The 26,225-nt window shown below is 37.1% G+C and overlaps 1 protein-coding gene across 1 annotated transcript in view; it reads left to right on the top strand.

The window, feature by feature from the left end:
• LOC117345186 overlaps window positions 1–26,225 on the top strand; it is a 66,834-nt gene that overhangs the window by 38,265 nt on the left and 2,344 nt on the right. Inside the window, exons 11-15 of the mRNA XM_033908194.1 lie at window positions 5,298–5,474; window positions 11,116–11,260; window positions 24,595–24,703; window positions 25,176–25,248; window positions 25,535–25,699. Coding sequence (XP_033764085.1) covers window positions 5,298–5,474; window positions 11,116–11,260; window positions 24,595–24,703; window positions 25,176–25,248; window positions 25,535–25,699 — 669 coding nt within the window. The remainder of the gene's footprint in view (window positions 1–5,297; window positions 5,475–11,115; window positions 11,261–24,594; window positions 24,704–25,175; window positions 25,249–25,534; window positions 25,700–26,225) is intronic.

The raw sequence follows: 26,225 nt of genomic DNA, 5'->3' as shown, positions 1-26,225 counted from the left end.
ATATCACTGAATTGACATATCTGACATACATATCACTGAATTAACATATCAGACATACATATCACTGAATTAACATATCAGATATACATATCACTGAATTAACATATCAGACATACATATCACTGAGTTAACATATCAGACATATATATCACTGAATTAACATATCTGACATACATATCACTGAATTAACATATCAGACATACATTACACTGAATTAACATATCAGACATACATATCACTGAATTAACATATCAGACATACATATCACTGAATTAACATATCTGACATACATATCACTGAATTAACATATCAGACATACATATCACTGAATTAACATATCAGACATACATATCACTGAATTAAAATATCAGATATATATATCACTGAATTAACATATCTGACATACATATCACTGATTTTAACATATCAGACATACATATCACTGAATTAACATATAAGATATACATTTCACTGAATTAACATATCAGACATACATATCACTGAATTAACATATAAGATATACATATCACTGAATTAACATATCAGACATACATTACACTGAATTAACATATCTGACATACATATCACTGAATTAACATATCTGACATACATATCACTGATTTTAACATATCAGACATACATATCACTGAATTAACATATCAGACATACATATCACTGAATTAACATATCAGACATACATATCACTGAATTAACATATCTGACATACATATCACTGAATTAACATATCAGACATACATATCACTGAATTAACATATCAGACATACATATCACTGAATTAACATATCTGACATACATATCACTGAATTAACATATCTGACATACATTACACTGAATTAACATATCAGACATATATATCACTGAATTAACATATCAGACATACATATCACTGAATTAACATATCTGACATACATATCACTGAATTAACATATCAGACATACATATCACTGAATTAACATATCTGACATACATATCACTGAATTAACATATCAGACATACATATCACTGAATTAACATATCAGACATACATATCACTGAATTAACATATCTGACATATATATCACTGAATTAACATATCTGACATATATATCACTGAATTAACATATCTGACATATATATCACTGAATTAACATATCAGACATACATATCACTGAATTAACATATCAGACATACATATCACTGAATTAACATATCAGACATATATATCACTGAATTAACATATCTGACATATATATCACTGAATTAACATATCTGACATATATATCACTGAATTAACATATCTGACATACATATCACTGAATTAACATATCTGACATATATATCACTGAATTAACATATCAGACATATATATCACTGAATTAACATATCTGACATATATATCACTGAATTAACATATCTGACATACATATCACTGAATTAACATATCTGACATACATATCACTGAATTAACATATCAGACATACATATCACTGAATTAACATATCAGACATATATATCACTGAATTAACATATCAGACATACATTACACTGAATTAACAGATCTGACATACATATCACTGAATTAACATATCAGACATACATATCACTGAATTAACATATCAGACATATATATCACTGAATTAACATATCAGACATACATATCACTGAATTAACATATCTGACATACATATCACTGAATTAACATATCAGACATACATATCACTGAATTAACATATCAGACATACATATCACTGAATTAACATATCAGACATACATATCACTGAATTAAAATATCAGACATACATATCACTGAATTAACATATCACACATACATATCACTGAATTAACATATCAGACATACATATCACTGAATTAATATATCAGACATACATATCACTGAATTAACATATCTGACATACATATCACTGAATTAACATATCAGACATACATATCACTGAATTAACATATCAGACATACATATCACTGAATTAACATATCAGACATATATATCACTGAATTAACATATCTGACATACATATCACTGAATTAACATATCTGACATACATATCACTGAATTAACATATCACAAATACTTATCACTGAATTAACATATCAGACATACATATCACTGAATTAACATATCAGACATACATATCACTGAATTAAAATATCAGACATACATATCACTGAATTAACATATCAGACATACATATCACTGAATTAACATATCAGACATACATATCACTGAATTAACATATCTGACATATATATCACTGAATTAACATATCTGACATACATATCACTGAATTAACATATCAGACATACATATCACTGAATTAACATATCAGACATACATTACACTGAATTAACATATCAGACATATATATCACTATATTAACATATCTGACATACATATCACTGAATTAACATATCTGACATACATATCACTGAATTAACATATCAGACATACATATCACTGAATTAACATATCAGACATACATATCACTGAATTAACATATCAGACATACATATCACTGAATTAAAATATCAGACATACATATCACTGAATTAACATATCACACATACATATCACTGAATTAACATATCAGACATACATATCACTGAATTAATATATCAGACATACATATCACTGAATTAAAATATCAGACATACATATCACTGAATTAACATATCAGACATACATATCACTGAATTAACATATCAGACATACATATCACTGAATTAACATATCAGACATACATATCATTGAATTAACATATCAGACATATATATCACTGAATTAACATATCTGACATACATATCACTGAATTAACATATCTGACATACATATCACTGAATTAACATATCACAAATACTTATCACTGAATTAACATATCAGACATACATATCACTGAATTAACATATCAGACATACATATCACTGAATTGAAATATCAGACATACATATCACTGAATTAACATATCAGACATACATATCACTGAATTAACATATCAGACATACATATCACTGAATTAACATATCTGACATATATATCACTGAATTAACATATCTGACATACATATCACTGAATTAACATATCAGACATACATATCACTGAATTAACATATCAGACATACATTACACTGAATTAACATATCAGACATATATATCACTATATTAACATATCTGACATACATATCACTGAATTAACATATCTGACATACATATCACTGAATTAACATATCAGACATATATATCACTGAATTAACATATCTGACATATATATCACTGAATTAACATATCTGACATACATTACACTGAATTAACATATTTGACATACATATCACTGAATTAACATATCAGACATACATTACACTGAATTAACATATCAGACATACATATCACTGAATTAACATATCAGACATACATTACACTGAATTAACATATCATACATACATATCACTGAATTAACATATCAGACATACATATCACTGAATTAACATATCTGACATACATATCACTGAATTAACATATCAGACATACATATCAGACATATATATCACTGAATTAACATATCAGACATACATATCACTGAATTAACATATCAAACATACATATCACTGAATTAACATATAAGACATACATATCACTGAATTAACATATCAGACATACATATCACTGAATTAACATATCTGACATACATATCACTGAATTAACATATCTGACATACATATCACTGAATTAACATATCTGACATACATATCACTGAATTAACATATCAGACATACATATCACTGAATTAACATATAAGACATATATATCACTGAATTAACATATCAGACATATATATCACTGAATTAACATATCAGACATACATATCACTGAATTAACATATCAGACATACATATCACTGAATTAACATATCTGACATACATATCACTGAATTAACATATCAGACATACATATCACTGAATTAACATATCAGACATATATATCACTGAATTAACATATCAGACATACATATCACTGAATTAACATATCTGACATACATATCACTGAATTAACAGATCACACATATATATCACTGAATTAACATATCTGACATATATATCACTGAATTAACATATCAGACATACATATCACTGAATTAACATATCAGACATACATATCACTGAATTAACATATCAGACATATATATCACTGAATTAACATATCAGACATATATATCACTGAATTAACATATCATACATACATATCACTGAATTAACATATAAGATATATATATCACTGAATTAACATATCAGACATACATATCACTGAATTAACATATCAGACATATACATCACTGAATTAACATATCAGACATACATATCACCGAATTAACATCTCATACATACATATCACTGAATTAACATATCAGACATATATATCACTGAATTAACATATCAGACATACATATCACTATATTAACATATCTGACATACATATTTTTATATACCTATACTATACCTACACCTGGATCTTATTTTTATATACCTATGCTTAACCTTGATCTTATTTTTATATACCGATACTATACCTATACCTTGACCTTATTTTTATATACCTATGCTTAACCTTGATCTTATTTTTATATACCTATACCTTGATTTTATTTTTATATACCTATGCTTTACCTATACCTGGATCTTATTTTTCATGCTTGTTAACCATTCCACCATAATTGTTAATCCTCTGATCTACGGGGTTGGTAAAATACCATATCGACCTCAACAGAGGTCTATAAATGTTACATATGTTTTGAAATAAAACCATGAAGGCGACCATTCAACCATCATAGACTTGATCCTGTCCTGACTGGTATATTTATAGTACGTACTCCCCATAGACTTGCTCTTGTCCCGACTGGTATATTTATAGTATGTAATCCCCATAGACTTGCTCCTGTCCCGACTGGTATATTTATAGTCTGTAATCCTCATAGACTTGCTCCTGTCCCGACTGGTATATTTATAGTCCGTAATCCTCATAGACTTGCTCCTGTCCCGACTGGTATATTTATAGTACGTAATCCTCATAGACTTGCTCCTGTCCCGACTGGTATATTTATAGTACTTAATCCCCATAGACTTGCTCCTGTCCTGACTGGTATATTTATAGGTACGTTATGTACTGTCGCTCGTCCCTTTATCTAAAACAGTGTCCACTATATCTTACCTTGTGTGTCTCTTTGCACTATTCATATAATCAATAACCAAATCGATACTTATATATTTCTTAGATTATTTTAATTATTGTAGGACTGGCTGAACATTCAGACCATCGGCACGGTTGCCCTTCAGACTGACCTTACGCTTGGTGAGCGATGGTTACAACAGATGAATGACGCGGCTCAGAACCATAACATCACTATACAGTACTGTATGGCTCTCCCTAGACACGCCCTGCAAAGTCTGAAAAACCCAGCTGTTACACAGGTAACTATCATTTCTTGTTATATAAAACCCATCTGTTACACAAGTAACTATCATTTCTTCTCATATAAAACCCAGCTGTTAAACAGGTTAAAAGCTCGACCTTATGTATAATACGGAACTTTTACAAAATTTTCTCTCTTTTTCACCTTATTACATATTGATGAATGCCATTGAGATTACTATACACTTAACTCACCATATCAGTTATTATGTATTGCAGTTATCATCAAGTTTTAAGTGTGAATTATAGAGAAAAAATTAGCGAACAAAATTTCGTTTTGATTAATAAAAACATAGTTTGCATCATGTTCAGGTAAAAGCGATGGTAATATTTCGAGTATCTACAATAATTTACATTTTGATGTTTCAATTTGACGTTTTTGAAAACTTTCTGTAACACATACATTCATCGTTATTGGATGTCCGCCATTCTCCAAAACAAATCTGTTTGCGCATGCGTGTATAACATATTTTCCGCGAATAGTGTGGAGTACTGCATTAGAAACCCACATTATTGGGTATTTTCCCGGTTTAGATTGCAATTATGAAAGACTGCGGTATTGATTATCACAATATATGATCATTAGGGTATATTCATTCAACACATTTCTGTAATTTTGTCAAACTGTATGCGTTGTTAAAACATAGAGATGCTTTAAGATGAACATATTCTACATCTACATAACATGATACATTATACAGACGTCGTGTCTTCAATCGACTTCAGAAGGAAAAAATATCAGGAGGCTATTAGAGTATGTTCATACTAGAAATGTCAGCCAGATAAATGGCTAGAAATGAAATTATATGTGGACCATACCGGTTTATCATTACTGTATAGAGACTACTACTGTCTAGACAAGATTGATATTTCCCTATCCCAGGTGTCATCAGCAGTATCACTGTAGGTCTACAGCCTTAATATGTAGAGGTCATGTAATGTACAACATTAAGTTAGAAGGACATTTCAGCTAGAAAAAGCTGGAAATATTACATACGTTATTACATTTGGCGATATGATGATACTTTCCCTTCAGTCTCTGCTTCAGGTCAATAATAAGAACCACCAGGTTAATAATAAGAACCACCAGGTCTATGATAAGAACCACCAATTCTATAATAAGAACCACCAGGTCTATAATAAGAACCACCAAGTCTATGATAAGAACCACCAGGTCTATAATAAGAACCACCAATTCAATTATAAGAACCACCAAGTCTATGATAAGAACCACCAAGTCTATGATAAGAACCACCAAGTCTATGATAAGAACCACCAAGTCTATAATAAGAACCACCAGTTCTATAATAAGAACCACCAGGTCAATAATAAGAACCACCAGGTCTATGATAAGAACCACCAGGTTGATAATGAGAACCACCAATTCAGTTATAAGAACCACCAGGTCTATAATAAGAACCCCCAGTTCTATAATAAGAACTACCAGGTTGATAATAAGAACCACCAGGTCTATAATAAGAACCACCAGGTCTATAATAAGAACCACCAGGTTGATAATGAGAACCACCAGGTTGATAATAAGAACCACCAGGTCAATGATAAGAACCACCAGTTCTATAATAAGAACCACCAGGTCAATGATAAGAACCACCAGGTTGATAATGAGAACCACCAGGTTGATAATAAGAACCACCAGGTCAATGATAAGAACCACCAGGTCAATAATAAGAACCACCAGGTTGATAATGAGAACCACCAGGTTGATAATAAGAACCACCAGGTCAATGATAAGAACCACCAGTTCTATAATAAGAACCACCAGGTCAATAATAAGAACAACCAGGTCTATGATAAGAACCACCAGGTCAATAATAAGAACCACCAGGGCAATAATAAGAACCACCAGGTCTATGATAAGAACCACCAGGTTAATAATAAAAGCCACCATGTCAATAATAAGAACCACCAGGTCAATGATAAGAACCACCAGGTCTATGATAAGAACCACCAGGTCAATAATAAGAACCACCAATTCAATTATAAGAACCACCAAGTCTATGATAAGAACCACCAAGTCAATATTAAAAACCACAAGGTTAATAATAAGAACCACCAGGTCAATAATAAGAACCACCAAGTCAATTATAAGAACCACCAGGTAAATGATAAGAACCACCAGGTCAATAATAAGAACCAACAGGTCAATAATAAGAACCACCAATTCAATTATAAGAACCACCAAGTCTATGATAAGAACCACCAAGTCAATATTAAAAACCACAAGGTTAATAATAAGAACCACCAGGTCAATAATAAGAACCACCAAGTCAATTATAAGAACCACCAAGTCTATGATAAGAACCACCAAGTCAATAATAAGAACCACCAGGTCAATAATAAGAACCACCAGGTCAATAATAAGAACCACCAGGTCAATAATAAGAACCACCAATTCAATTATAAGAACCACCAAGTCTATGATAAGAACCACCAAGTCAATATTAAAAACCACAAGGTCAATAATAAGAACCACCAGGTCAATAATAAGAACCACCAGGTCAATAAAAAGAACCACCAATTCAATTATAAGAACCACCAAGTCTATGATAAGAACCACCAAGTCAATATTAAAAACCACAAGGTTAATAATAAGAACCACCAGGTCAATAATAAGAACCACCAAGTCAATAATAAGAACCACCAAGTCAATAATAGGAACCACCAAGTCAATAATAAGAACCACCAGGTCTATAATAAGAACTACCAGGTCAATAATAAGAACCACCAGGTCAATAATAAGAACCACCAAGTCAATTATAAGAACCACCAAGTCAATTATAAGAACCACCAGGTCAATAATAAGAACCACCAGGTCTATAATAAGAACCACCAGGTCAATAATAAGAACCACCAGGTCAATAATAAGAACCACCAGGTCAATAATAAGAACCACCAAGTCAATAATAAAAACCACCAATTCAATAATAAGAACCACCAGGTTAATAATAAGAACCACCAGGTCTATAATAAGAACTACCAGGTCAATAATAAGAACCACCAAGTCAATTATAAGAACCACCAAGTCAATTATAAGAACCACCAGGTCAATAATAAGAACCACCAGGTCAATAATAAGAACCACCAAGTCAATTATAAGAACCACCAAGTCTATAATAAAAACCACAAGGTTAATAATAGGAACCACCAGGTCAATAATAAGAACCACCAGGTCAATAATAAGAACCACCAAGTCAATTATAAGAACCACCAAGTCTATGATAAGAACCACCAGGTCTATAATAAGAACCACCAGGTCTATAATAAGAACCACCAATTCAATAATAAGAACCACCAGGTCAATAATAAGAACCACCAAGTCAATAATAAAAACCACCAATTCAATAATAAGAACTACCAGGTCAATAATAAGAACCACCAAGTCAATAATAAGAACCACCAATTCAATAATAAGAACCACCAGGTTAATAATAAGAACCACCAGGTCTATAATAAGAACCACCAAGTCTATAATAAGAACTACCAGGTCAATAATAAGAACCACCAGGTCTATAATAAGAACCACCAGGTCAATGATAAGAACCACCAGATCAATAATAAGAACCACCAGGTCAATAATAAGAACCACCCAGTCTATAATAAGAACCACCAAGTCAATAATAAAAACCACCAATTCAATAATAAGAACCACCAGGTTAATAATAAGAACCACCAGGTCTATAATAAGAACCACCAGGTCTATGATAAGAACTACCAGGTCAATAATAAGAACCACCAGGTCAATAATAAGAACCACCAGGTCTATAATAAGAACTACCAGGTCAATAATAAGAACCACCAGGTCAATAATAAGAACCACCAAGTCAATTATAAGAACCACCAAGTCAATTATAAGAACCACCAGGTCAATAATAAGAACCACCAGGTCAATAATAAGAACCACCAGGTCAATAATAAGAACTACCAGGTCAATAATAAGAACCACCAAGTCAATAATAAGAACCACCAATTCAATAATAAGAACCACCAGGTTAATAATAAGAACCACCAGGTCTATAATAAGAACCACCAAGTCTATAATAAGAAGTACCAGGTCAATAATAAGAACCACCAGGTCTATAATAAGAACCACCAGGTCTATAATAAGAACTACCAGGTCAATAATAAGAACCACCAGGTCAATAATAAGAACCACCAAGTCAATTATAAGAACCACCAAGTCAATTATAAGAACCACCAGGTCAATAATAAGAACCACCAGGTCAATAATAAGAACCACCAGGTCAATAATAAGAACCACCAAGTCAATTATAAGAACCACCAAGTCTATAATAAAAACCACAAGGTTAATAATAGGAACCACCAGGTCAATAATAAGAACCACCAGGTCAATAATAAGAACTACCAGGTCAATAATAAGAACCACCAAGTCAATAATAAGAACCACCAATTCAATAATAAGAACCACCAGGTTAATAATAAGAACCACCAGGTCTATAATAAGAACCACCAAGTCTATAATAAGAAGTACCAGGTCAATAATAAGAACCACCAGGTCTATAATAAGAACCACCAGGTCAATGATAAGAACCACCAGATCAATAATAAGAACCACCAGGTCAATAATAAGAACCACCCAGTCTATAATAAGAACCACCAAGTCAATAATAAAACCACCAATTCAATAATAAGAACCACCAGGTTAATAATAAGAACCACCAGGTCTATAATAAGAACCACCAGGTCTATAATAAGAACTACCAGGTCAATAATAAGAACCACCAGGTCAATAATAAGAACCACCAAGTCAATTATAAGAACCACCAAGTCAATTATAAGAACCACCAGGTCAATAATAAGAACCACCAGGTCAATAATAAGAACCACCAGGTCAATAATAAGAACCACCAAGTCAATTATAAGAACCACCAAGTCTATAATAAAAACCACAAGGTTAATAATAGGAACCACCAGGTCAATAATAAGAACCACCAGGTCAATAATAAGAACCACCAGGTCAATAATAAGAACCACCAGGTCAATATAAGAACCACCAAGTCTATGATAAGAACCACCAGGTCTATAATAAGAACCACCAAGTCTATAATAAGAACTACCAGGTCAATAATAAGAAACACCAATTCAATAATAAGAACCACCAGGTTCAATAATAAGAACCACCAGGTCAATAATAAGAACCACCAAGGTCAATAATAAGAACCACCAGGTCAATAATAAGAACCACCAGGTCAATAATAAGAACCACCAGGTTAATAATAAGAACCACCAGGTTGATAATGAAAACCACCAGGTCAATAATAAGAACCACCAAGTCTATAATAAGAACCACCAGGTTAATAATAAGAACCACCAGGTCTATAATAAGAAACCACCAGGTTGATAATGAAAACAACCAAGTCAATAATAAGAATTCAAATTCAGTGTATGTAACTATCATAGCACCAAGGAAGGTTATTTGTTTGTTTTAATGTTGATATTAATGATCTTAAGTGGATAATGATATTTCGGTTAAATCCATACATACACATATCGAGGAGTAATCACTGTATAACTGATTGTGTACTACATCTTTTATGATGATTGAGAATTATCACAGAGTGGATGAGACAAATAACTTACAGCTTCCTTTTCTTGCTGTAGGCACGAGTAAGTGAAGATTACCACCTTGTGGATGACCAGTGGAAAATCGGGGTCTCATCCATCTTTGCCGACGCGATGGGACTGGCACCGTACAAGGACACGTTCTGGACAACTAAAACTCAACAGGGAAACTCCCGCTATCCGGGTAAGAAGTAAGCTCCCGCTATCCGGGTAACACTTCAAAACTCCCGCTATCCGGATAACAAGTAAACTCCCACTATCCGGATAACAAGTAAACTCCCGCTATCCGGGTAACAAGTAAACTCCCGCTATCCGGGTAACAAGTAAACTCCCGCTATCCGGATAACAAGTAAACTCCCGCTATCCGGATAACAAGTTAACTCCCCCTATCCGGGTAACAAGTAAACTCCCGCTATCCGGGTAACAAGTAAACTCCCGCTATCCGGATAACAAGTAAACTTCCGCTATCCGGATAACAAGTAAACTCCCGCTTTCCGGGTAATAAGTAAACTCCCCCTATCCGGGTAATAAGTAAACTCCCGCTATCCGGGTAATAAGTAAACTCCCGCTATCCGAGTAACACTTCAAAACTCCCACTATCCAAGTAGCACGTCACAACTCCAGTTAACCGGGTAACACGTCACAGAGCCCGCTTTCTGGGTAACACGTCATAACTCCCTCTTTCCAGGTAATACGTCAAAACTCCCGATATCTGGGTAACATGCCACAACTCCTGCTTTTCCGGTAACACTTCACAACTCCCGCTAACCGGGTAATATGTCATTTTGTGAAATCGAGAGTAGAATTATGCAAAGAAACATGTACATATAATGTACGCTGGCTGCTCTCCTGACCGAGAGTACACTGCTCACCTGACCGAGAGTACACTGCTCATCTGACCGAGAGTACACTGCTCACCTGACCGAGAGTACACTGCTCACCTGACTGAGAGTACACTGTTCACCTGACCGAGAGTACACTGCTCACCTGACCGAGAGTACACTGCTCACCTGACCGAGAGTACACTGCTCACCTGACCGAGAGTACACTGCTCACCTGACTAAGAGTACACTGTTCACCTGACCGAGAGTACACTGTTCACCTGACCGATAGTACACTGTTCACCTGACCGAGAGTACACTGTTCACCTGACTGAGAGTACACTGTTCACCTGACTGAGAGTACACTGCTCACCTGACCGAGAGTACACTGTTCACCTGACTGAGAGTACACTGTTCACCTGACTGAGAGTACACTGCTCACCTGACCGAGAGTACACTGTTCACCTGACTGAGAGTACACTGCTCACCTGACCGAGAGTACATTGCTCACCTGACTGAGAGTACACTGCTCACCTGACCAAGTACATTGCTCACCTGACTGAGAGTACACTGCTCACCTGACCGAGAGTACACTGTCAACCTGACTGAGAGTACACTGCTCACCTGACTGAGAGTACACTGCTCACCTGACTGAGAGTACACTGCTCACCTGACTGAGAGTACACTGCTCACCTGACCGAGAGTACACTGCTCACCTGACTGAGAGTACACTACTCACCTGACCGAGAGTACACTGCTCACCTGACCGAGAGTACACTGCTCACCTGACCGATAGTACACTGCTCACCTGACTGAGAGTACACTGCTCACCTGACCGAGAGTACACTGCTCACCTGACTGAGAGTACACTACTCACCTGACCGAGAGTACACTGTTCACCTGACCGAGAGTACACTGCTCACCTGACCGAGAGTACACTGCTCACCTGACCGAGAGTACACTGCTCACCTGACTGAGAGTACACTGCTCACCTGACTGAGAGTACACTACTCACCTGACTGAGAGTACACTGTTCACCTGACCGAGAGTACACTGCTCACCTGACCGGGAGTACACTTCTCACCTGACCAAGAGTACGCTACTCACCTGACTGAGAGTACACTGCTCAACTGACCGAGAGTACGCTACTCACCTGACCGAGAGTACACTCCTCACCTGACGGAGAGTACACTCCTCACCTGACCGAGAGTACACTGTTCACTTGACGGAGAGTACACTGCTCACCTGACTGAGAGTACGAGAGTACACTGCTCACCTGACTGAAGAGTACACTGCTCACCTGACTGAGAGTACACTGTTTACCTAACTAAGAGCACACTGCTCACATGACTGAGAGTACACTGCTCACCTGACTGAGAGTACACTACTCACCTGACTGAGAGTACACTGTTCACCTAACTAAGAGTACACTGCTCACCTAACTAAGAGTACGCTACTCACCTGACCGAGAGTACACTGTTCACCTAACTAAGAGTTCACTGCTCACATGACTAAGAGTACACTGCTCACCTGACTGAGAGTACACTGCTCACCTGACTGAGAGTACACTGCTCACCTGACTGAGAGTACGCTACTCACCTGACCGAGAGTACACTGTTCACCTAACTAAGAGTTCACTGCTCACATGACTAAGAGTACACTGCTCACCTGACTGAGAGTACACTGCTCACATGACCGAGAGTACACTGCTCACCTGACTGAGAGTACACTGTTCACCTGACCGAGAGTACACTGCTCACATGACCGAGAGTACACTGCTCACCTGACTGAGAGTACACTGCTCACCTGACTAAGAGTACACTGTTCACCTGACTGAGAGTACACTGCTCACATGACTGAGAGTACACTGCTCACATGACTGAGAGTACACTGCTCACCTGACTGAGAGTACACTTCTCACCTGACTGAAAGTACACTGCTCACCTGACGGAGAGTACACTGCTCACCTGACCGAGAGTACACTGCTGACCTGACTAAGAGTACACTGCTCACCTGACCGAGAGTACACTGCTCACCTGACTAAGAGTACACTGTTCACCTGACCGAGAGTACACTGCTCACCTGACCGAGAGTACACTGCTCACCTGACTAAGAGTACACTGCTCACCTGACTAAGAGTACACTGCTCACCTGACTGAGAGTACACTGCTCACCTGACCGAGACTACACAGTTCACCTAACTAAGAGTACACTGTTCACCTGACTGAGAGTACACTGCTTACCTGACTGAGAGTACACTGCTCACCTGACTGAGAGTACACTGCTCACCTGACTGAGAGTACGCTGCTCACCTGACCGAGAGTACACTGTTCACCTGACTGAGAGTACACTGCTCACCTGACTGAGAGTACACTGCTCACCTGACTGAGAGTACACTGCTCACCTGACCGAGAGTACACTGCTCACCTGACTGAGAGTACACTGCTCACCTGACCGAGAGTACACTGCTCACCTGACTGAGAGTACACTGCTTCACCTGACCGAGAGTACACTGCTCACCTGACTGAGAGTACACTGCTCACCTGACCGAGAGTACACTTGTTCACCTGACTGAGAGTACATTGCTTCACCTGACCGAGAGTACACTGCTCACCTGACCGAGAGTACACTGTTCACCTGACCTAGAGTGACACTGCTCACCTGACCGAGACGTACACTGCTTCACCTGACAGAGAGTTACACTGCTCACCTGACCGAGACTACACTGTTCACCTGACCGAGAGTACACTGTTCACCTGACTGAGAGTACACTGCTCACCTGACCGAGACTACACTGTTCACAAGACCGAGAGTACACTGCTCACCTGACCGAGAGTACACTGCTCACCTGACTGAGAGTACGCTGCTCACCTGACTAAGAGTACACTGCTCACCTGACCGAGAGTACGATACTCACCTGACCGAGAGTACGCTGTTTACCTTACTAAGAGTACACTGCTCACCTACGATATACGTTCTCAAGCCAATCCGAGTGAAATGCTTCAGGAAGTCTGGAGATCGAGTTACGTAGCAATTATCTCATATTAAAAAAAAAAGATAAAAAGTTGGTGGCTACAAAATAAGCTCCAGTATAACTCAATTACGTAGAAAGGAATCAATCTATTTATATTTAAATTTTTATGAAACATTCCTCAGACAAGATAATTGAATTGTATATAAATGAAACGCTGGACCCATGCAGACAAATTAGAGATAAAATAATTGAGCCATGTAGGAAAATAGGCGTCTTCGATTTACAGATACATATGTACGTTCGAGTCGTGCTTTCAAAAATTACTGACGAAAGTAAAATTATTTCGATTTTCTATCAATATCAGCGGTGAAATACTTGTCTGAATCGTTTTAATGTTAAGAAAAGGATAAAATACAAAAAGACAGAAATTTGATACGTGAAACGAAAACCACATCAGAAACTAGGGAGACACAAACAGAGACAGAAACTAGGGAGACAAAAACAGAGACAGAAACTAGGGAGACACTATACAAAGACAGAAACTAGGGAGACACTATACAAAGACAGGAACTAGGGAGACACAACACAAAGACAGAAACTAGGGAGACAGAATACAAAGACAGAAACTAGGGAGACACAACACAAAGACAGAAACTAGGGAGACACAAACAGAGACAGAAACTAGGGAGACACAACACAAAGACAGAAACTAGGGAGACACTATACAAAGACAGAAACTAGGGAGACACAACACAAAGACAGAAACTAGGGAGACACTATACAAAGATAGGAACTAGGGAGACACAACACAAAGACAGAAACTAGGGAGACAGAATACAAAGACAAAAACCAGGGAGACACTATACAAAGACAGAAACTAGGGAGACACAACACCAAGACAGAAACTAGGGAGACAGAATACAAAGACAGAAACTAGGGAGACACAACACAAAGACAGAAACTAGGGAGACACAAACAGAGACAGAAACTAGGGAGACACAATACAAAGACAGAAACTAGGGAGACACAATACAAAGTCAAAAACCAGGGAGACACTATACAAAGATAGGAACTAGGGAAACACAACACAAAGACAGAAACTAGGGAGACACAAACCAAAGACAGAAACTAGGGAGACACAACACAAAGACAGAAACTAGGGAGACAATACAAAGACAGAAACAAGGTGGATAGAAACTAGGGAGACACCATACAAAGACAGAAACAAGGTGAATAGAAACTAGGGAGACACCATACAAAGACAGAAACAAGGAGACAGAAACTAGGTAGTCACATTACAAAGACAGAAACAAGGGAGACAATACAAAGACATCATTTAGGGAGACACAATACAAAGACAAAAACCAGGGAGACACTATACAAAGATAGGAACTAGGGAAACACAACACAAAGACAGAAACTAGGGAGACACAAACCAAAGACAGAAACTAGGGAGACACAAACCAAAGACAGAAATTGGGAGACACAATACAAAGACAGAAACTAGAGACACAATACAAAGAGAAAAACTAAAGACACAATACAAAGACATAAACTAGGGAGACACAATACAAAGACAGAAATTAGGGAGACACAATACAAAGACATAAACTAGAGACACAATACAAAGAGAAAAACTAGAGACACAATACAAAGACATAAACTAGAGACACAATACAAAGAGAAAAACTAGAGACACAATACAAAGACAGAAACAAGGTGGATAGAAACTAGGGAGACACCATACAAAGACAGAAACAAGGAGACAGAAACTAGGTAGTCACATTACAAAGACAGAAACAAGGGAGACAATACAAAGACATAAACTAGGGAGACACGATACAAAGGCAGAAACTAGGGAGTCAGAAACTAGGGACACACAATACCAAGACAGAAACTAGGGAGACACAAAACAAAGACAGAAACTAGGGAGACACAATACAAAGACAGAAACTAGGGAGACACAATACAAAAATATAAACTAGGGAGACACAATACAAAGACAGAAACTAGAGAGACACAATACAAAGACAGAAACTAGGGAGACACAACACAAAGACAGAAACTAGGGAGACACAAACAGAGACAGAAACTAGGGAGGCACAATACAAAGACAGAAACTAGGGAGACACAATACAAAGACAGAAACTAGGGAGACAGAAACTAGGGAGACACAATACAAAGTCAAAAACCAGGGAGACACTATACAAAGACAGAAACAAGGTGGATAGAAACTAGGGAGACACCATACAAAGACAGAAACTAGGGAGACACAATACAAAGACAAAAACTAGGGACACAATACAAAGACAGAAACAAGGTGGATAGAAACTAGGGAGACACCATACAGAGACAGAAACTAGGGAGACAGAATACAAAGTCAAAAACCAGGGAGACACTATACAAAGACAGAAACTAGGGAGACACAACACAAAGACAGAAACTAGGGAGACAATACAAAGACAGAAACAAGGTGGATAGAAACTAGGGAGACACCATACAAAGACAGAAACAAGGTGAATAGAAACTAGGGAGACACCATGCAAAGACATAAACAAGGAGACAGAAACTAGGTAGTCACAATACAAAGACATCAACTCGGGAGACAATACAAAGACATCAACTCGGGAGACACAATACAAAGACAAAAACCAGGGAGACACTATACAAAGATAGGAACTAGGGAAACACAACACAAAGACAGAAACTAGGGAGACACAAACCAAAGACAGAAACTAGGGAGACACAAACGAAAGACAGAAATTGGGAGACACAATACAAAGACAGAAACTAGAGACACAATACAAAGAGAAAACCTAGAGACACAATACAAAGACATAAACTAGGGAGACACAATACAAAGACAGAAATTAGGGAGACACAATACAAAGACAGAAACTAGAGACACAATACAAAGAGAAAAACTAGAGACACAATACAAAGACATAAACTAGGGTGACACAATACAAAGACAGAAACAAGGTGGATAGAAACTAGGGAGACACCATACAAAGACAGAAACAAGGAGACAGAAACTAGGTAGTCACATTACAAAGACAGAAACAAGGGAGAAAATACAAAGACATAAACTAGGGAGACACGATACAAAGCCAGAAACTATGGAGTCAGAAACTAGGGAGACACAAAACAAAGACTGAAACTAGGGAGACACAAATCAAAGACAGAAACTAGGAAGACACAAACCAAAGACAGAAACTAGGGAGACAAAATACAAAGACAGCAACTAGGGAGACACAAAACAAAGACGGAAACTAGGGAGACACAATACAAAGACAGAAACTATGGAGACACAATACAAAGACAGAAACTAGGGAGACACAAAACAAAAAGGGAAACTAGGGAGACACAACACAAAGACAGAAACTAGGGAGACACAAAGCAAAGACAGAAACTAGGAAGACACAAACCAAAGACAGAAACTAGGGAGACACAATACGAAGACAGAAACTAGGGAGACACAAAACAAAGACGGAAACTAGGGAGACACAATACAAAGACAGAAACTAGGGAGACACAAAACAAAGACATAAACTAGGGAGACACGATACAAAGACAGAAACTAGGGAGACACACAAAAAAACAGAAACAAGGAAGACACAATATAAAGACAGAAACTAGGAAGACACAAACCAAAGACAAAAACTAGGGAGACACAATACAAAGACATAAGCTAGGGAGACACAATACAGAGACAGAAACTAGGGAGACACAATACAAAGACAGAAAATAGGGAGACACAATACGAAGACATATCTAGTGTACCCCGACAGTGCCAGAGATTGTCTCTGGGGACACGTTATTTTGTAATGTGTTGTAACGATACACCCTCCACATGGTTACTTTTAGTTTCAAGTATTGATTTTTTGGAAAACTTGACATTTAAGTAAAACAAACACTTTAAATAACTTCAAGTGTTTTTGATGTCATTCAAGTTTCATTTGTCAAAACCTTTCAACTCTGCTATCGATGATATGTCTTCACTACTACAGCATCACTGACTTTGGCATCATATAAATGTTCTACCTACTGATCCGGAAACCCAGATATAAAGCACGACTAGCACGTCTAAACTAGCTCAACATATGATCCGGAAACCCAGATATAAAACACGACTAGCACGTCTAAACTAGCTCAACATAGGATCCGGAAACCCAGATATAAAACACGACTAGCACGTCTAAACTAGCTCAACATAGGATCCGGAAACCCAGATATAAAACACGACTAGCACGTCTAAACTAGCTCAACAAAGGATCCGGAAACCCAGATATAAAACACGACAAGCACGTCTAAACTAGCTCAACATAGGATCCGGAAACCCAGATATAAAACACGACTAGCACGTCTAAACTAGCTCAACATAGGATCCGGAAACCCAGATATAAAGCACGACTAGCACGTCTAAACTAGCTCAACATAGGATCCGGAAACCCAGATATAAAACACGACTAGCACGTCTAAACTAGCTCAACATAGGATCCGGAAACCCAAATATAAAACACGACTAGCACGTCTTAACTAGCTCAACATATGATCCGGAAACCCAGATATAAAACACGACTATCACGTCTAAACTAGCTCAACATAGGATCCGGAAACCCAAATATAAAACACGACTAGCACGTCTTAACTAGCTCAACATATGATCCGGAAACCCAGATATAAAACACGACTATCACGTCTAAACTAGCTCAACATAGGATCCGGAAACCCAGATATAAAACACGACTAGCACGTCTAAACTAGCTCAACATAGGATCCGGAAACCCAGATATAAAACACGACTAGCACGTCTAAACTAGCTCAACATAGGATCCGGAAACCCAGATATAAAACACGACTAGCACGTCTAAACTAGCTCAACATAGGATCCGGAAACCCAGATATAAAACACGACTAGCACGTCTAAACTAGCTCAACATAGGATCCGGAAACCCAATATAAAACACGACTAGCACGTCTTAACTAGCTCAACATATGATCCGGAAACCCAGATATAAAACACGACTATCACGTCTAAACTAGCTCAACATAGGATCCGGAAACCCAGATATAAAACACGACTATCACGTCTAAACTAGCTCAACATAGGATCCGGAAACTCAGATATAAACCACGACTAGCACGTCTAAACTAGCTCAACATAGGATCCGGAAACCCAGATATAAAACACGACTAGCACGTCTAAACTAGCTCAACATAGGATCCGGAAACCCAGATATAAAACACGACAAGCACGTCTAAACTAGCTCAACATAGGATCCGGAAACCCAGATATAAAACACGACTAGCACGTCTAAACTAGCTCAACATAGGATTCGGAAACCCAAATATAAAACACGACTAGCACATCTAAACTAGCTCAACATAGGATCCGGAATCCCAGATATAAAACACGACTAGCACGTCTAAACTAGCTCAACATAAGATCCGGAAACCCAGATATAAAACACGACAAGCACGTCTAAACTAGCTCAACATAAGATCCGGAAACCCAGATATAAAACACGACAAGCACGTCTAAACTAGCTCAACATAGGATCCGGAATCCCAGATATAAAACACGACTAGCACATCTAAACTAGCTCAACATAGGATCCGGAAACCCAGATATAAAACACGACAAGCACGTCTAAACTAGCTCAACATAGGATTCGGAAACCCAAATATAAAACACGACTAGCACATCTAAACTAGCTCAACATAGGATCCGGAATCCCAGATATAAACCACGACTAGCACGTCTAAACTAGCTCAACATAGGATCCGGAAACCCAGATATAAAACACGACTAGCACGTCTAAACTAGCTCAACATAGGATCCGGAAACCCAGATATAAAACACGACAAGCACGTCTAAACTAGCTCAACATAGGATCCGGAAACGCTGATATAAAACACGACTATCACGTCTAAACTAGCTCAACATAGGATCCGGAAACCCAGATATAAAACACGACAAGCACGTCTAAACTAGCTCAACATAGGATCCGGAAACGCTGATATAAAACACGACTAGCACGTCTAAACTAGCTCAACATAGGACCCGGAAACGTCTAAACTAGCTCAACACAGGATCCGGAAACTCAGATATAAAACACGACAAGCACGTCTAACCTAGATCAACATAGGATCCGGAAACGTCTAAACTAGCTCAACATAGGATCCGAAAACCCAGATATAAAACACGACTAGCACGTCTAAACTAGCTCAACATAGGATCCGGAAACCCAGATATAAAACACGACTAGCACGTCTAAACTAGCTCAAAATAGTAAATCGTTATAAGGACACATTGCTTATTAAAAATCAGTTTAGATTTCAGATGAAGCTTGTCAAAGATTTGAAAAAAAACTTTATATGTTACATTGGTGTTGGGAGCATATCGTTGAGAATAAAAATTGAAGTCAACAAGTATTTTTTACATACTTTGTCTATTCCGATATTTTAACATTTCGACCAATCAAAGATATACAAAGTCATGGACTTATCAAAGATATACAAAGTCATGGACTAATCAAAGATATACAAAGCCATGGACTTATCAAACATATACAAAGTCATGGTCTTATCAAAGATATACAAAGTCATGGACTTATCAAAGATCCGGTTATTATTGTCACACTCATGTTGTTTGTATGAAGTCTTCATCTTTAACATACCCTTATTGTTAACTCGACACCTCAGATCTTTCTGTGTTGATTTTTTCCAATTGATGTCATAAATCATACACGGACTTTACCGACATTATACCCTGACATAAGTCATTATACCCTGACATAAGTCATTATACCCTGACATAAGTCATTATACCTTGACATTACAGATATATACCCTGACATAAGTCATTATACCCTGACATTACAGATATTATACCCTGACATTACAGACATTATACCCTGACATTACAGATATTATACCCTGACATTACAGACATTTTACCCTGACATTACTGACATTATACCCTGACATTAGAGACATTATACCCTGACACTACAGACATTATACCCTGACATCACAGACATTATACCCTGACATTACAGACATTTTACCCTGACATCACAGACATTATACCCTGACATTACAGACATTTTACCCTGACATTACTGACATTATACCCTGACATTACTGACATTATACCCTGACATCACAGACATTATACCCTGACATCACAGACATTATACCCTGACATTACAGACATTTTACCCTGACATCACAGACATTATACCCTGACATTACAGACATTTTACCCTGACATTACTGACATTATACCCTGACATTACTGACATTATACCCTGACATCACAGACATTATACCCTGACATTACAGACATTTTACCCTGACATTACCGACATTATACCCTGACATTACAGACATTATACCCTGACATCACAGACATTATACCCTGACATTACAGACATTTTACCCTGACATTACTGACATTATACCCTGACATTACAGACAGTATACCCTGACATTACAGACATTATACCCTGACATTACAGACATTACACCCTGACATTACAGACAGTATACCCTGACATTACAGACATTATACCCTGACATTACAGACATTACACCCTGACATTACAGACATTATACCCTGACATTACAGACATTATACCCTGACATTACAGACATTATACCCTGACATAAGTCATTATACCCTGACATTACAGACATTATACCCTGACATTACAGACTTTATACCCTGACATTACAGATATCATACCCTGACTTTACCGACATTATACCCTGACATTACAGACATTATACCCTGACATTACAGACATTATACCCTGATATTACAGACAGTATACCCAGACATTACAGACATTATACCCTGACATTACAGACATTATACCCTGACATTACAGTCATTATACCCTGACATTAAAGACATTATACCCTGACATTACAGTCATTATACCTGACATTAGATACATTATACCTGACATTAGATACATTATACCCTGACATTACAGACATTATACCCTGACATTACAGACATTATACCCTGACATTACAGACATTATACCCTGACATTACAGACATTATACCCTGACATTACAGACATTATACCTGACATTACAGACATTATACCCTGACATTACAGACAGTATACCCTGACATTACAGACATTATAACCTGACATTACAGACATTATACCCTGATTATACAGACATTAAACCCTGACATTACCGACATTATACCCTGACATTACAGACATTATATCCTGACATTACAGACATTATAACCTGACATTACCGACATTATACCCTGACATTAGACATTATATCCTGACATAACAGACATTATACACTGACATTACAGACATTATACCCTGACATTACAGACATTATACCCTGACATTAGATACATTATACCCTGACATTACATACATTATACCCTGACATTACAGACATTATACCCTGACATTACATACATTATACCCTGACATCACAGACATTATACCCTGACATCACAGACATTATACCCTGACATTACAGACATTATACCCTGACATTACAGACATTATACCCTGACATTACAGACATTATACCCTGACATTACAGACATTATACCCTGACATTATACTCTGACATCACAAACATTATACCCTGACATTACAGACATTATATCCGGACATTACAGACATTATACCCTGACATTACAGACATTATACCCAGACATTACAGACATTATACCCTGACATTATACTCTGACATCACAAACATTATACCCTGACATTACAGACATTATATCCGGACATTATAGACATTATACCCTGACATTATAGACATTATACCCTGACATTACAGACATTATACCCTGACATTACAGACATTATACCCTGACATTACAGACATTATACCCTGACACTATAGACATTATACCCTGACATTACAGACATTACACCCTGACATTACAGACAGTATACCCTGACATTACAGACATTATACCCTGACACTATAGACATTATAACCTGACATTACAGACATTATACCCTGACATTAAAGACATTACACCCTGACATTACAGACAGTATACCCTGACATTACAGACATTATACCCTGACACTATAGACATTATAACCTGACATTACAGACATTATACCCTGACATTAAAGACATTATACCCTGACATTACAGACATTATACCCTGACATCACAGACATTATTCCCTGACATTATAGACATTATACCCTGACAATACAGACATTATACCGTGACATTACAGACATTATACTCTGACATTACAGACATTATACCCTGACATTACAGACATTATACCCTGACATTACAGACATTTTACCCTGACATTACTGACATTATACCCTGACATTACTGACATTATACCCTGACATCACAGACATTATACCCTGACATCACAGACATTATACCCTGACATTAAAGACATTTTACCCTGACATCACAGACATTATACCCTGACATTACAGACATTTTACCCTGACATTACTGACATTATACCCTGACATTACTGACATTATACCCTGACATCACAGACATTATACCCTGACATTACAGACATTTTACCCTGACATTACCGACATTATACCCTGACATTACAGACATTATACCCTGACATCACAGACATTATACCCTGACATCACAGACATTATACCCTGACATTACAGACATTATACCCTGACATTACAGACATTATACCCTGATTTTACAGATATAACTGAGCCATACCCAGCCCTCCAGTCACTCGTGTCCACACTGAGCACTGGGCCGGTCGGACCGGGAGATAAACTCAACGCCACTAACAGAGAAGATCTGTTGAGGTATATCATGTAGGAATTCCTACTTTTCTACTGATTGATAATCTACACCAATTAAATAATTATTCGTAAGAAGAACAAGGACTTTTTTATTGTGCTATTACGACACTATATAAGTCAATGGCATCTTCATTATATGTTTAAAGTGTATCTCAGTTTAAAATTTTGAAACTATAATTGCGACAGGTGGTGCTCGCTGACTCAACATGAAAAATATTTACATTTTCCTCGGTGGGTTAAAACGAGGTTCCATGAATACTCGTCTATCTCCGAACGAAAATACCAGTAATCGTTTAATGCTTACAAAATCTGTCAGTGTTTCACAAAAACAGTAATAATTTTGTTATTAGTTTCAGTTTTTCTAATACTTGCCAAAAGGCAAAATACTCTGAGAATATAAGTCTGTGTTGTTTTCATAATAGACGTTTGACAAAAATAGATATTGTTGCATGTTTATAAACATCAATGTTGTCAGATGCTGCAATGACGGCGGTTTAATTTTGAAGCCATCTCAACCTGCAAAGGCCATCGATCGACAGTTAATCAAGGTATTTTATCAGGAGACATTGTGGGCCTTATAAAATGTATATCTCTGTTAGACGTGAAAATCAATATGACCAAAATAAATGTGATTAAATCAACTCGTTCACGTAGCTTGTACACCAATTATTGCATGTCATGTGTTTTAACACAAGGATATATGGAAGTGTCGTTGACCTAACGTGTGACAGAGCCTCGGCTTTATGTACATTAACTATACGTATACGTCCTTGTTTTTGTTTTAAGTAACATGAACAACTATTTTGTATATTGTAATATTTTATCATGTTTTAGAGAGCTTTCCCAAACACTGTCGGACCTATCGGGGAGGTATGGACAACATACTCCAAGATCAAACAACAAAACCAGTCTCCCTTTACGTACTTTGGTATCTTGTTTGCCGCCAACATGACGTCAGACTACATTGTCTATCCCAATCAGACAGGATTTCCATCGGAGGTAACATAACGTATTCATTTTCTCCAATAACTCTTCGCAAAACAAATGTACTTTAGCTTTCTGTATACCCGACATTTTACAGTGGGAGATGTGGGTTATTTAAGCAATAAACAATGGTTTTAAAGTTGTTATAGTCGATATGGCAGCAAGATGCATGGTGGGCAAATGGCATGGGAACACGTTAGGGTTACCATGCTACATTTGCCCACCATACATCTTGCTGCCATATCGACTATAACAACATTAAAACCACTGTTCAATACTTATATTTACACTGTCTTAACATTTTCGTCAACTTAGAAAAAAATAAACCAACATAAAAAAAATCCCGCCTTTTTTAATGTCACATGACCCACTGGATGTTATAGCCTGAGGCAATGGGTGTTATAGGCGTATGGTGGCAACTGCCTCTTAGCAGTGTGTCAATGGGGAAATGCGGAGCAAATGTAAATATACTGGTGTATTGTTGTGACACTGGGGTATGTACGGAAGCCAGTTAGGGTCACAGCGAAAAAATATATTATGT

This window comes from Pecten maximus, chromosome 2, assembly GCF_902652985.1.
Source record: "Pecten maximus chromosome 2, xPecMax1.1, whole genome shotgun sequence".
In the NCBI taxonomy this organism is placed as follows: domain Eukaryota; kingdom Metazoa; phylum Mollusca; class Bivalvia; order Pectinida; family Pectinidae; genus Pecten; species Pecten maximus.
Note: the sequence above shows the minus strand (reverse complement) of the source record. Positions and strands in the feature narration are given on the sequence as shown.